Raw genomic sequence first — 13,404 nt, 5'->3', positions numbered from 1 at the left:
GTTATGGATCATTCCCATTTTTTAATAATTGATATGATATCACCTGAATTGTATTTTAGCCAAGCTTTTATTTCTCGTTCTTCTGTCTCTGTAATTAAAGTTTTTTATAGTATTGTCAATAGCAGACTTTACATTCTACTGTACCATTTATTTCTGCTTCTATATTTTTATCTAAACTCAATTATCTAAAGTCAAGGAGGTCCTGCTTTTGTTGTACAATCTGTAAGGGAATTTGTAACCTGTTGATTTTTTACCTGTTTCTTTGCTATACCACGCATTCTAAAACAATATAAAAATATACGCGCCGAACTTTCATTTGACTTTTATTATTTCTGTTTTACCTTGCTTTATTCCCCAGGTAAATTTACCTCAATTTGTGTGCAATGTAGAGTATAACTTCAATACACAAACGTAGTAGGTTAATTTTCTTATCAAAATAATCTATAATTCCTTGAGAAATATAATTTCTATCACTTTCAGATAAAAGACTAGTTTCAGTCTTACCTTTTATTTTATCGAACTTTGTAGTCATTTCACATCTAAAAAATTAAAAATAAATTTAAATGACTTTTAAAATGCTTAAAAAAAGTAATTAAATTTAGGAAATATTTTTTCCAATATATGCAATCATGGTAAATAAAAATGCTTCTTACATATAAATTTTATGGTTCTTCAATTCAAATTTGAAGTAGATCTTGCATCACTAATAATAAGAGCGTCCAGATTTTAAGATGGTGTCCATGTTTCCATTCATAGAGTTCGTAGCTGAATTCAATTCTAATACCAAGTAAAAAAAGCAAATTAAATAACTTTGTCTTACTTCTACGTGAAATATATATGATAGAAGACAAATCGCTGCAAATTGCACTTAGAGTTTGTAATAAATCTTCACATTCTATGTCAATTAAATCAGATTCTAGTATTGCATCTTCTTCCACGTAGCTGTGCCTATATTTGCTTCAGTAAACTCCATAATTGAATTATTTATTCAATTATGCATATAATAAGCTATTTACATACCAAAATAATATATCTGCAGTCTTGTTTCGCAATGAATTCTTTTCTTTGCTTATTCACAATTAATATTTCATGTTTATTAATCAAATAATTATTAAGTTTTTTTCTAAATATTTTAATTTTTTTAATTTTAATTGGCGTGTTTTTTTTTAATTTTACCCTTTTTTATACATATTAAAATAAAAAAAATTTTCCGCACAAAAATTTAACTACTTCTTCACTACAAATCAAAACTTGTTTTAACTTGAAAAATATTGCACACATTAAATAAACTTAAAAAATAGCGGTACTTTAATTTTTACAAAAACTTTAAAGGAATACTTTGTAAATTTAACAAAAAACTGTGCTTAAAATTTCGTAGCAGCGGAATATTCCGTAAATTTGGAAGAAAGTATTCCTTTGAAAAATTGCATTAACGAAATCGTTTCCGTTAAATAAACGAAAATACTTACGCTTCAAAGGAATTAGTTATTTAATTCTGATTATTTCTTATAATTGGCGCCACAAATATTAAAATCTCTTTTTAGTTTCTGATTCGTAACCTAGAATATGAAACCTTTCTAATTAATATGATACTTATCAACAAAATTTTTAATTAATTAGAAAATTACATCTAACAAGAAAAAGTTAATTATTTTTGATAATAACAAGTAACAAATTGACGTAATTTATAATAGAAAGCTTCTTAATCTTATTTCAATGAAGCTTAGTATTAACTGAAAACCTTTTATATTTAACAAAATATATTTTAATAACTTTAAAAGTTTTAACAAAACTGCTTAATAATATTTTTTTACAAATGAAATATTACAATATATGTACATATTTAAAATGTACACATTTACGTGCGGTAATTTAATTACTTATATCTTCAACTCTTTTATACACAGATTTTGAATAATACATTAATTATTTGCGTATTATGTTAAATAAATGTACGAAACTTAAAACAAATGTCAATAAATAATAAGAATTCGCCACATTATAAGAAAAACTTTTGCAAGGGTTTTTCTATTCTTTTGAGAATCCTTTATCAAAAAGTGATATCTTTTAGTTATGAGTTCTGATTTCGAAACCAACAATATGAATATAGAGAACATATAAATTTTAACATGAAGGAAAACATAACTTAAACTGTCGTAAATATTGCTAGTAAATCGTACATGTATAATTTTTTAATACATATAATATTATTCTCATAAAAAAGATTTGTAAAATATTACTGCAAGTTAAAATCTTGTTTCGAAATTAATTTTAACAGAAAGGCTAAGCAGCTCTAAAAAATATTTTTCTAGGACAAACACACTTTTAACACTTATTATATTTATAGTAAAATTATGGTTATTTTAACAGTATTGAATAAATACTTAAATTTGAAAATGCTCATTTGTGAAGAAGTAACATTAAGTTACATGTTTCGCCAGTGCATATGAAACTAAAAATTAAAAAATTCATAAATATCGCGTGATTTGAGAAACCGTTATATTTTAAAAGATTTTTTTTGTTATTTTGACTGGAAATTTTGTTGTCTAATTGAAACTTTTCCATTTCTACGGTTTTAAAGGAAAAAGTTTAGTTACAATAAGCGAACTATGTCCTTTACATAAAAATAAGTCCGTAAAACTAATAACCGGTTTTAACATCAAACGATATTTTAAATAATATTTTCTTTATGAACTACAAAATATTTCTTTACTGCACTTCTTAAAAAATTTGAAACCGCTATTCTTCAGATTCTTGAAGAAACCGGCTAATAGATTCTTGAAAAAGCCGGTTAACGAATAAAATGTGAATTTGGATATAAAATCATGTTTTTTTTATTTGTACAAGATTTAACTGGTGTCCGAGTTTTATAACATATACGTACATAAGAACATCTAATTCAAAAAACATCCATGTTAATATCGCCTAATTTGTCAGTGAAAACACATCAGTGAACTGTAATACGCTTTTTAAATTTATTGATAATCCATCTGACATATATGTATAACATGATAAAAAAACAAAATCAACCTTGCACTTTGTGCCTAAATAAAAATTTTTGCCTGAATTCTAAATAAATCTACATATGTATGAAAACGCTGTTTAATATTGTTCTCAGATTTTTTCGTAAACATTCAATACATGAATGTGAAATTATAACAATAAATGAATGTGAAATTATTTGAATTTTTGTAAAAATTTTTCTTTTCGAAATAAATTTGGAAATCTAAAATGTAAAAAACTTGAAAATATTTTTACGTCATTAGAAAATTATAGTCGATTAAGTTCTTCTTACAATTTTAAAAACTTTAGCTCTTGTTTATTTAAGAAATTTTAATTAGTGAAAAATAATCTTTCACAAGCTTATTTAATTAAGTTATTATCTAAATATAATATGAATAATATGTTAAATGAAATAAAATATTAATAAGAGTTCGATTTAACAAAAAAATGCAACAAATAACTATTTTTTTTCAAAGATACAACAAAAAAAAGATTTTTTTTTTCTATTCTAGTTTTAACATTACTGTATTTTCCCTTTAATTAGAATTAACTTTTTCAACAGACATATTTAACAGCTTTAACTTTGTTATTTACCTTTAACTTGTTAAAGGATTTCTTCTATTGATTTAGTTGGATTAAATGAAAACGACAGTCAAAAAATATATTTTACTGTTTTTGATTGATTTATACCTTTCAACGGACGAATTTAAAGGACTACAATTTTTCGTCGTTTCGCTCTCAGTTACGGCGTTAAGGAAAAATTTCCATTGTTTTCACCAAATTCAACTAAATATTTTTAATGGAACGATTTTTCTTAGGAAAATCAACGGATTATATTTTAACTGGTAGCGTTCCTTCAAAAATTACATACTTTTTATTTTGAGTGTACCTGTAGTGCAATTTTGTAAAATATTAAAAGCCGTTTTTTAAAAGTTTTTGTAATTTTGTTTTTCAAGAGAAACTATTAACACTAAGGAACAGACGTACGTAATAAAGAAATATGTAGATGAATGGCGAATATATTTTTTAAAAGAAGGAAATTTTTTATGCGTTCAATAGTAAAATAACAGAAACAGGCTCTCGCACAATACAAAAACTCATGGAGCTTCATTTAACAAGTCAAACATTTTGTAAATATTTTAAACCTTTAATTTGCACTGTAACTAAAAGTTTTAGCTCAAAATAACAAAATGCACATTTTCTTAATCTCAAGACTTCCCAAGAGTTGCATTATTTCATTTATCTTTTACTAACCCCATTTGTACAGGTCGGGCTGAAATAGAAAATAGCGTTATATGTTAGAAGTATAACATAATTGGACCGAGAAAAATATCACAAGTATTAACTTGTCAGATAAAAATATTTTTAGGGGAATTGCCTGAAAATCCGCACTTTCACTAGTCGTATATTTACCGACTGTATTTCTAAAATTTCTATTCAGTTTGGTAACAAAATTTACCAACAAACTTTCAGGCAAATTAGGTTTTATATCGTATATTATTTAGTAAGAGATAAAATTAAACTCTTATTCGTATGTTATTTAAAGGGTTACAATTTTTTTTTTACAATTATACTTTTAATAAATTTAGATTTATTAGATTTGTTCAACATAAATAAGGTAGAAAAAAAGGTAATGTAAATAATAATAAAAAATATTGTTCCATGCTAAAGAACTAGATGAAGTAAGTTTTAAGAATGGAAAATTAAAACAAAACGAGAAAAAAAATAGAGTTGACCTAGTCAACTCTGTGATACCCGTACGAATTTGTTATCCTATCTGCAAATAAAGATGCCATAACTGACTATGGGACAGACTATGATTTTAAGTTGCCGTATTACATATTAATTTATGCAAAATTTCAGTACTGTGTGTTTTTCAAAATACTGTGTGTGCCAAACTACTATTTAAGTTGTATAGCAGCTACCAGAAAGAGCCAAGAAATTTTAACGAATTTTATCAAACATATTGGACCTACTAATGTATTCGCTTGTGTGAAATTTCAATACCATAGCTTTTATAGTTTCTGAGATATAGCCAAATAGCTTTTGAAGTTGTATGGCAGGTACCTGAAGGAGCCAACGACTTTTATGAGACACATTGGCCCTACTAATATATTCGTTTGTGTGAAATTTCAATACCACAACTTTTATAGTTTTTGAGATATAGCCAATTAAATTTTGAAGTTGTATGGCAGGTATCAGAAGGAGCCAAGCAATTTTAACGACTTTTATCATACACATTGGCCCTACTAGTATATTCGTTTTTGTGAAATTTCAATACCATAGCTTATATAGTTTCTGAGATATCGCCAAATAACTTTTGAAGTTGTATGGCAGCTACCCGAACCAGTACCCCGATCATGTGCAATTTAAATAGGGTTCTGGCACTTACTACAATAAATCATTTGTGAAAATTTGGTGAAGTTAGCTCAATTAGTTTTTGAGTTATCGTTGGGACGGACGGACGAACGGACAGACAAAGCTAAATCAACTCAGAATTTGACGCTGACCAAAAACATACACTTGAGTCTATATCTAAGACCGTTATTTCTTAGCGTTACAAACGGTAAGGCAAATTTAGTATACCCTTCGAACATACGTTCGTACGGGTATAAAAATCTGATGTAGGCAGCACATAACCGACCGCAATGTGTATTGCCTAGTTAAGTGAAAGTATTACAGAATATTGATAAAAATATTTGTTAAATACTTTTTTCCAATTTTTAGGATATTAGTAAGCTTATAGTTAACATACCTAGAAAAATGTAAATTTGCCTCTTAGTAAAGTTTCGCTTTGTGCTACACGAATTCCCTGAAATGCTTGCCAGTTAGTTTCGGTAACAACTAGAACTCAAATATCAAATTTCAAGAAATTGCATCAATTCGGCCCGCAAATCAGTTTTCGAGCCCTGATCTTTCCAAAATCTTTATATGTTCATTGTTTCAATACGAAGAATTTAAATATAAAATTTCAATCAAATCGGTTCATTATTTCTCTTTATATACGCAAAAACTATATTTGACCCGTAGTAAACGTCCATGATTTCTTCCAGAAGTTAAGAGGTTTCGCGGACGATCGAGCAAAGCTTATATATGAAATTTCAAGTAAATCAGTTGAATATTTTCTTCAAAATGGTCAAAAATATAAAACAGGCCCACTAAAAAATGCAGTTCCCATGGCTGATATATTCCAAAAGTTGATCAATCCGTGCCATGGTCGAAATAAACTTACATATAAAATTTCATCAAAATCGGTTCAGCCTAACTTGATATACACTCGTGCACACACAGACCGACAGACCAACAGGTTGCTAAAAATATTTTATTTTCACTTCGTAAAAATATTTCATTTTATGGAGAAGTGCGTTCCCACCGAAAACTCGATATGCAAAATTTGTTGTCATCACATAACCTACCTATTTATAACACAATACGGTCGGTATAAAAGAACAAAATTTTAAGAGTGACAAAAAGCAAATATGAGTTTTGGCCATAAAATTGGGATTTTTCCACATTTCATTTGTATCATACTTTCATGAATTCTTTCTCTTTGCTTTAGGATAGCTCTTTATTTTATTTTTCTATGAAAGTTCTACTAAGGTATACATATAACACTTACCAATATCAAGTGAACCATTGGTTTCAGTATCTGTGGTTGTCACGTTGGTAATAAGAGTTGATGCTGATTCTGTTGAAGTATTATTATCTGTCACTGAAGTTGTAGATGTTCCCATTATGACCACCTGCGATAGATTGAATGAATACTTTCTTTTTATAACATAACAACATTAAAATTTTATAGTATTTTCATATTTTTCCAATATTTTTTGTTTTTTTGCTTCATCGGATTTTCTTCATTTTTAGCACTTTTCCAAAAATTTTTTGAAAAAAAGTGCTTATTAGTTTCACTCTGTCCGTCCGTCCGTCCGTCCGTCTGTCCGTGTGTCTGTTTACAAAACTTCTACATTCTTAAAGATAGAAAGCTGAAATTTAATACGTACATAGATCTTTACTAGAAACTTATTTTCGTAGAACAAAATTTTTACCTATCTCCCCCCCTCTAGAAGTTATACCCCCCCAAAACACTAAAAATGGCCCATTTTAACTATTTGTTGCAATGAAACCATAAGCATTTTTGAAATTTTGCAAACGCAGAAAGGCAGCGGCTTGCTTTCCCTAGCGCGGAATACTAAAGTTAAACTCTAGAAAAACAAAATGGCCGTTCAAATTTACCGTTATCTAAAGACCTTTTTTTCCAAATTTTTGATGTCGTTTTCCTCCTATACCCCAGCCTGCAGAAGCTTGAAATTTTAGGGGCTGTTAGACATTAACAAATAGTTCATTTCGTTAGAAGAAAATTTTTTTTCATCTCCACCCCCTCTCAAGTTATCGGCTCTTGAAATTCGTAAAATTTGAATTTTTGACACCTTATATTTCCGAAACCGCAAGCTTTTTCAAATTTCTATAAACGCAAAAAGCTAACGGTAAATTCCATGACATTAAAAAATATAATTATTTTTCTTAACTCACAGAATTAACCCTTAAAATCGAGCATTATGTTAACCCCTCTTTATATTAATTTTTATCTATTTCAAAGACTGCATAAATCGTTCATCCTAAATATATGCAATCCTAGAAATAGTTTCGTTTATGAATGAAAATAATTTTAATAGTGCGGTGGATATACATAGATTGTTTTTAAAAGCAGTATTTTCACTTGTTGAAGGGAAAAGTGCTACAATACAAACCATTGGTTTGACCCAACTTTATTTATTATTATCTTGAAATATATAAAAAGATGAATAAAAAGAAGACGATTTGTTCCAAAAATTAGAAGAGTGCAAAAGTATTTCAATATTGTCATTTTTTCGCTTTTGCTGCAAAGTTCGTAGTACGTTTAGTAACGTATTGGATAATTCATATTGTTACAATGCTTTTTACAGAAAATATTCTTACTACGTGGTGACATCACTTATACCGACTTTTTATTACGATAATTTTAATGTTAAAATTTGTTACAATTATTGGAAGCCGAGAAATTTGGAATAAAGAAAAAAACAAATAAATACAATAAAATCATAAAATTTATCATGTAATTTTATAACTATAATGTTTACCAAAAGTAAACATCTAGCAAAAATTCTTATGGAGCTTTGGTTAATATTTTGATGGAATAGTGGCTTCTTACCAAATTTGTGCGATTGTTTAATATTATAAAATATATTTATTTATAGTATTACACGTAAAATTTCAAAAAAGGTTCTGAAAAGTTCTACAAATTTTGTTTTGAAATTTTCATTAAAAATGGTCTTGGAAATTGAAGGGAATCTGAAATAAAGTACTTGAAAAATAATCAAGGGGTGTATTTTATATAGCTTCTCCAAGACTTTGCCAGTTTTATTGTGAATTTTTCAGTAGAACAGCTCAATTGAAATACAAATTATAAAGTCAGTTCTATACTTATATTAAGAATTACAAAAAAAATACAATAACTTCATATTAGAAACAGAAATTTAAATAAATAAATAAAAGATATAAAAATGATAAATTTTTTATCATGCTATTTAAATTTTTTTTATGCAGTAAGTGTGAAAAAAAACCGTTCGGTAGAATCTTTTTTGTTTAACTCTTAATATTTACCGACCGTATTGTGTAAACAATAGGTAGGTTATGTGATGGCAACAAATTTTGCATATCGAGTTTTCGGTGGGAATGTACTTCTCCATAGTAGGGAAGTGTAAATAAACTATTTTTAGCAACCTGTCGGTCTGTCGGTCTGTCCGTCTGTCGGTCTGTCGGTCTGTCGGTCTGTGTGTGCACGCGTGTATCTCAAGTTTGGCTGAACCGATTTTGATGAAATTTTATATGTAAGTTTGTTTCCACCATGGCACGGATTGATCAACTTTTGGTATATATCAGATCGGGGCTCGAAAACGGATTTGCGGGCGGATTTTACATTTTTCACCATTTTGAAGAAAGTATTCAACCGATTTACTTGAAATTTCATATATAAGCTTTGCTCGATCATACGCAAAAATTCCTAACTTTTGGAAGAAATCAGGCATCAGCAACTGGGCGTTTACTACGGCTCAAATATACATTTTTGTGTATATAAAGAGAAATAATCAACCGATTTCATTGAAATTTAATATATAAATTCCTCATATTAAAGCAATGCACATAAATTTTTTTTGGAAAGATCAGGGCTCGAGAACTGATCTGCGGGCCGATTTTACATTTTCCACCATATCCACAGAACAAATTGATGGAATTTCTTGAAATTTGATATTTGAGTTCTGGTTGTTACCGAAACTAACTGGCGAGCATTTCAGGAAAAATCGGGTAGCACAAAGCGAAACTCTACTAAGAGCCAAATTTACATTTTTCTAAGTATGTTCACTATATGCTTACTAATGTCCTAAAATTGGAAAGAAGTATTTAACAGACATTTTTATAATATTCTGTAACACTTTCATTTAACTAGACAATACACAATGCGGTCGGTTATGTGCTGACCACATCAGATTTTTTTTATTTTAATTTTGCAATTTAAAAATAAATTTATAAAATTGAATTTACTCAAAACCAAATCAAAATTAAACAAATTCAAAAATATAGCCGTTTTTATGCGTCAAACGAAAAACGGCTCAGTTATAAAAAATTTTTTAATTTTTGAAAAACAACGAGAATTAATATTTGATATGCATTTCTTTTGCTTTAAATACTGCGTTTAATCTTTTAGGTATATATTCAGCCAGTGATTCTGTTAATTCAGAAGATATTTATTGCCATTTTTCTAAAATTACTTGCTTTAGCTCTTGTTTGTTACTAATTTATCTGTTTTTACCGACCCTATTGTGTAAACAATAGGTAGGTTATGTGATGGCAATAAATTTTGCATATCGAGCTTTCGGTGGGAATGTACTTCTCCATAGTAGGGAAGTGTAAGTAAACTATTTTTAGCAACCTGTCGGTCCGTAGGTCTGTCGGTCTGTCGGTCTGTCGGTCTGTCGGTCTGTCGGTCTGTGTGTGTACGCGTGCATCTCGAGTTCTGCTGAACCGATTTTAATGAAATTTTATATGTAAGTTTATTTCCACCATGGCACGGATCTATCAACTTTTGGTATATATCAGGCCTCGGGAACTGCACTTTTTAGCGGGCCTGTTTTACATTTTTGAACATTTTGAAGAAAGTATTCAACCGATTTACTTGAAATTTCATATATAGGCTTTTCTCGTCCGTCCTCAAAAATTCCTAGCTTTTGGAAGAAATCAGGCATCAGCAACTGAACGTTTACTCCGGGTAAAATATACATTTTTGCGTGTATAAAGAGAAATAATTGACCGATTTCATTGAAATTTAATACTTGAATTCCTCGTATTAAAGCAATGAACATATAAATTTTTTGGAAAGATTAGGGCTCGAAAACTGATCTGCGGGCCGATTTTACATTTTTCACCATATCTACGGAACGAATTGATGGAATTTCTTGAAATTTAATATTTGAGTTCTGGTTAACTGGCGAGCATTTCTGGGAATTCGGGTAGTACAAAGCGAAACTCTACTAAGAGCCAAATTTTTCCTAAAAATTGGAAAGAAGCATTTAAAAGACATTTTTATAATATTCTGTAACCATTTCACTTAACTAGACAATATACAATGCGGTCGGTTATGTGCTGATCACATCAGATTTTTTAATGTTGTTATCCAAATAATCCCACAAATGCTCAATTGAGTTAAGCTCTGGACACTGAGGTTCTAGTTATGATCTAGTTATTTGAGTGTCTTGTACAGCAACCATTCTTGGATAATAAGGGCTATATGTCTTGAGTAATTGTCCTGCTTGAAGATCTAATTATTGTTCAGACCAAATTTTTCCACACTTGACGCAATATATTCTTGTAAAATTTTAATTTCTTCATTTTTTCATCCACAAACACAAAATTACCAAACCCCAACCGAAGCTATGCATACCCAGACCATAACTGACTTTTGCTTTGTTCTTTTAATTACATTTTTCAATGATAAAAAATTCCTTTCGTAGTGATTATGAATCAGTAATGGCAGCACTATTTTATGGAGTCAAAATAAAGTATTTCATTTTAACTCTCAAATGTTAATTTATATTTACCGACCGTATTGTGTAAACAATAGGTAGGTTATGTGATGGCAACAAATTTTGCATATCGAGTGTAAATAAACTATTTTTAGCAAACTTTCGGTCTGTCGGTCTGTCGGTCTGTCCGTCTGTCGGTCTGTCCGTCTGTCGGTCTGTGTGTGCACGCGTGTATCTCAAGTTCGGCTGAACCGATTTTGATGAAATTTTATATGTAACTTTGTTTCCACCATGGCACGGATCGATCAACTTTTGGTATATATCAGGCCTCGGGTACTGCACTTTTAAGCGGGCCTGTTTTACATTTTTGAACATTTTGAAGAAAATATTCAACCGATTTACTTGAAATTTTATATATAAGCTCAGCTCGACCGTCCGCAAAAATTCGTATGTTTTGGAAGAAATCAGGCATCGGCAACTAGACGCTTACTACGGGCCAAATATACATTTTTGTTTATATAAAGAGAAATAATCAACCGATTTCATTGAAATTTGATATATGAACTCCTCGTATTAAAACAATGAACATATAAATTTTTTGGAAAGATCAGGGCTCGAAAACGGATTTGCGGGCCGATTTTACATTTTTCACCATTTTGAAGAAAGTATTTACCCGATTTATTTGAAATTTCATATATAAGCTTTGCTCGATCATACGCAAAGATTCCTAACTTTTGGAAGAAATCAGGCATCAGCAACTGGACGTTTACTACGGGCCAAATATATATTTTTGTGTATATAAAGAGAAATAATTGACCGATTTCATTGAAATTTAATATATGAATTCCCCGTATTAAAGCAATACATATAAAATTTTTTTGGAAAGATCAGGGCTCGAGAACTGATCTGCGGGCCGATATTACATTTTCCACCATATCCACAGAACAAATTGATGGAATTTCTTGAAATTTGATATTTGAGTTCTGGTTGTTACCGAAACTAACTGGCGAGCATTTGAGGGAATTCGGGTAGCACAAAGCGAAACTCTACTAAGAGCCAAATTTACATTTTTCTAAGTATGTTAACTATAAGCTTACTAATGTCCTAAAAATTGGAAAGAAGTATTTAACAGACATTTTTATAATATTCTGTAACACTTTCATTTAACTAGACAATACACAATGCGGTCGGTTATGTGCTGACCACATCAGATTTTTTTTTTGTTGCTATTTGATTAAACCACATACCCTTTTTAATATATTGAAATTTTGCAGTTTTTTTAGTTTTTAAATTGTTTTGAAAAGTGGAAAAAATAAATTCAAACAAAAAAATTTAAAATTTTGCACACGTAATAACTCTTTCGTAGAGTTTTGAGGGTCATTTTTACTACAAACGTAATTTATGATTACACTATTACGAATATTCGTAAAGAATTTTAGTAATTCGTAATTGACAATACGATATTTGTAATTTTCCGAATTTCAGAGTTACAGACGAAGTACATGATTGGGCTGCACATTTGATATCCTAACCTACGGCGGCTTGAATGGAGAAAAGTATTATCTATCCACAGATTGGAGTTTGTTTAAACGTTTCTTATGAATAGGGTGGATTTCAAATGCCTACTTCATTTAGGACGATGGTAGATATTGAACTGATCGATGAAAGTCTCCCAGCAAGTGGCGTTACTGCCTTTCATCGGCGCCCCGTTAAGACGAGGCGGAGCAATAGAAAATGCCGATGGGTAAGTTTAGGACTTTCGAGGCTTAGACACAGGACTACAAAGATATTTAATAAGTGAAAGTAGTATAAAAGCCGACTCACGAAATACAACAGAGTTCTACAAGGGTATAAATGAACTTCGACACAATGCACGTATTCACAGGGTGCTTTCTAAGAAATATGTATTGGGTATAAGGAATAAGGAAGCGGCCAAATGGCACTATGGCCGAAGATAGAAAGTCGATGTTGGAGTTGATACCCTTTTCTGATTCACTGAAACTCTTGGGTGAATTGAGTGAACTAATGTAATAGATATGACTGCCAACAATCTCATTTGGTTCTCACAATAGACAGGATAAAATGATTTATAGGGCAAGCTGTTTCCTTGATTTTAAGCAGCATTTGGCGTACAGACGTACAAGCAAGGGTAGATCAACGGGTCATATTCTGTATAGCAAACGTTCTATAAAAAACCTTTTTTATATATAAGTATAGTGATGCATCCAGTCCCTTGGTATTAACTGTTGATCTAAAATTCTGTTGAAGAGCCTCGTAAGCAGCTGAACAATTAGATTTCCTCAAACGTGATGCCATCTAGACTGGAAAATTTTCGATTTTTCAA

At 30.0% G+C, this 13,404-nt stretch overlaps 1 protein-coding gene across 4 annotated transcripts in view; it reads right to left on the bottom strand.

The window, feature by feature from the left end:
• LOC129610748 (J domain-containing protein DDB_G0295729) overlaps window positions 1–13,404 on the bottom strand; it is a 71,056-nt gene that overhangs the window by 47,409 nt on the left and 10,243 nt on the right. For all 4 annotated transcript variants that reach the window (XM_055523430.1, XM_055523431.1, XM_055523432.1 and 1 more), the window contains one exon: window positions 6,623–6,746. In XM_055523430.1, coding sequence (XP_055379405.1) covers window positions 6,623–6,746 — 124 coding nt within the window. The remainder of the gene's footprint in view (window positions 1–6,622; window positions 6,747–13,404) is intronic.

This window comes from Condylostylus longicornis, unplaced genomic scaffold, assembly GCF_029603195.1.
Source record: "Condylostylus longicornis isolate FDR11 unplaced genomic scaffold, ASM2960319v2 ptg000048l, whole genome shotgun sequence".
Lineage (NCBI taxonomy): Eukaryota > Metazoa > Arthropoda > Insecta > Diptera > Dolichopodidae > Condylostylus > Condylostylus longicornis.
The sequence above is the reverse complement of the archived record's forward strand: the minus strand, read 5'-3'. Positions and strand labels throughout refer to the sequence as shown.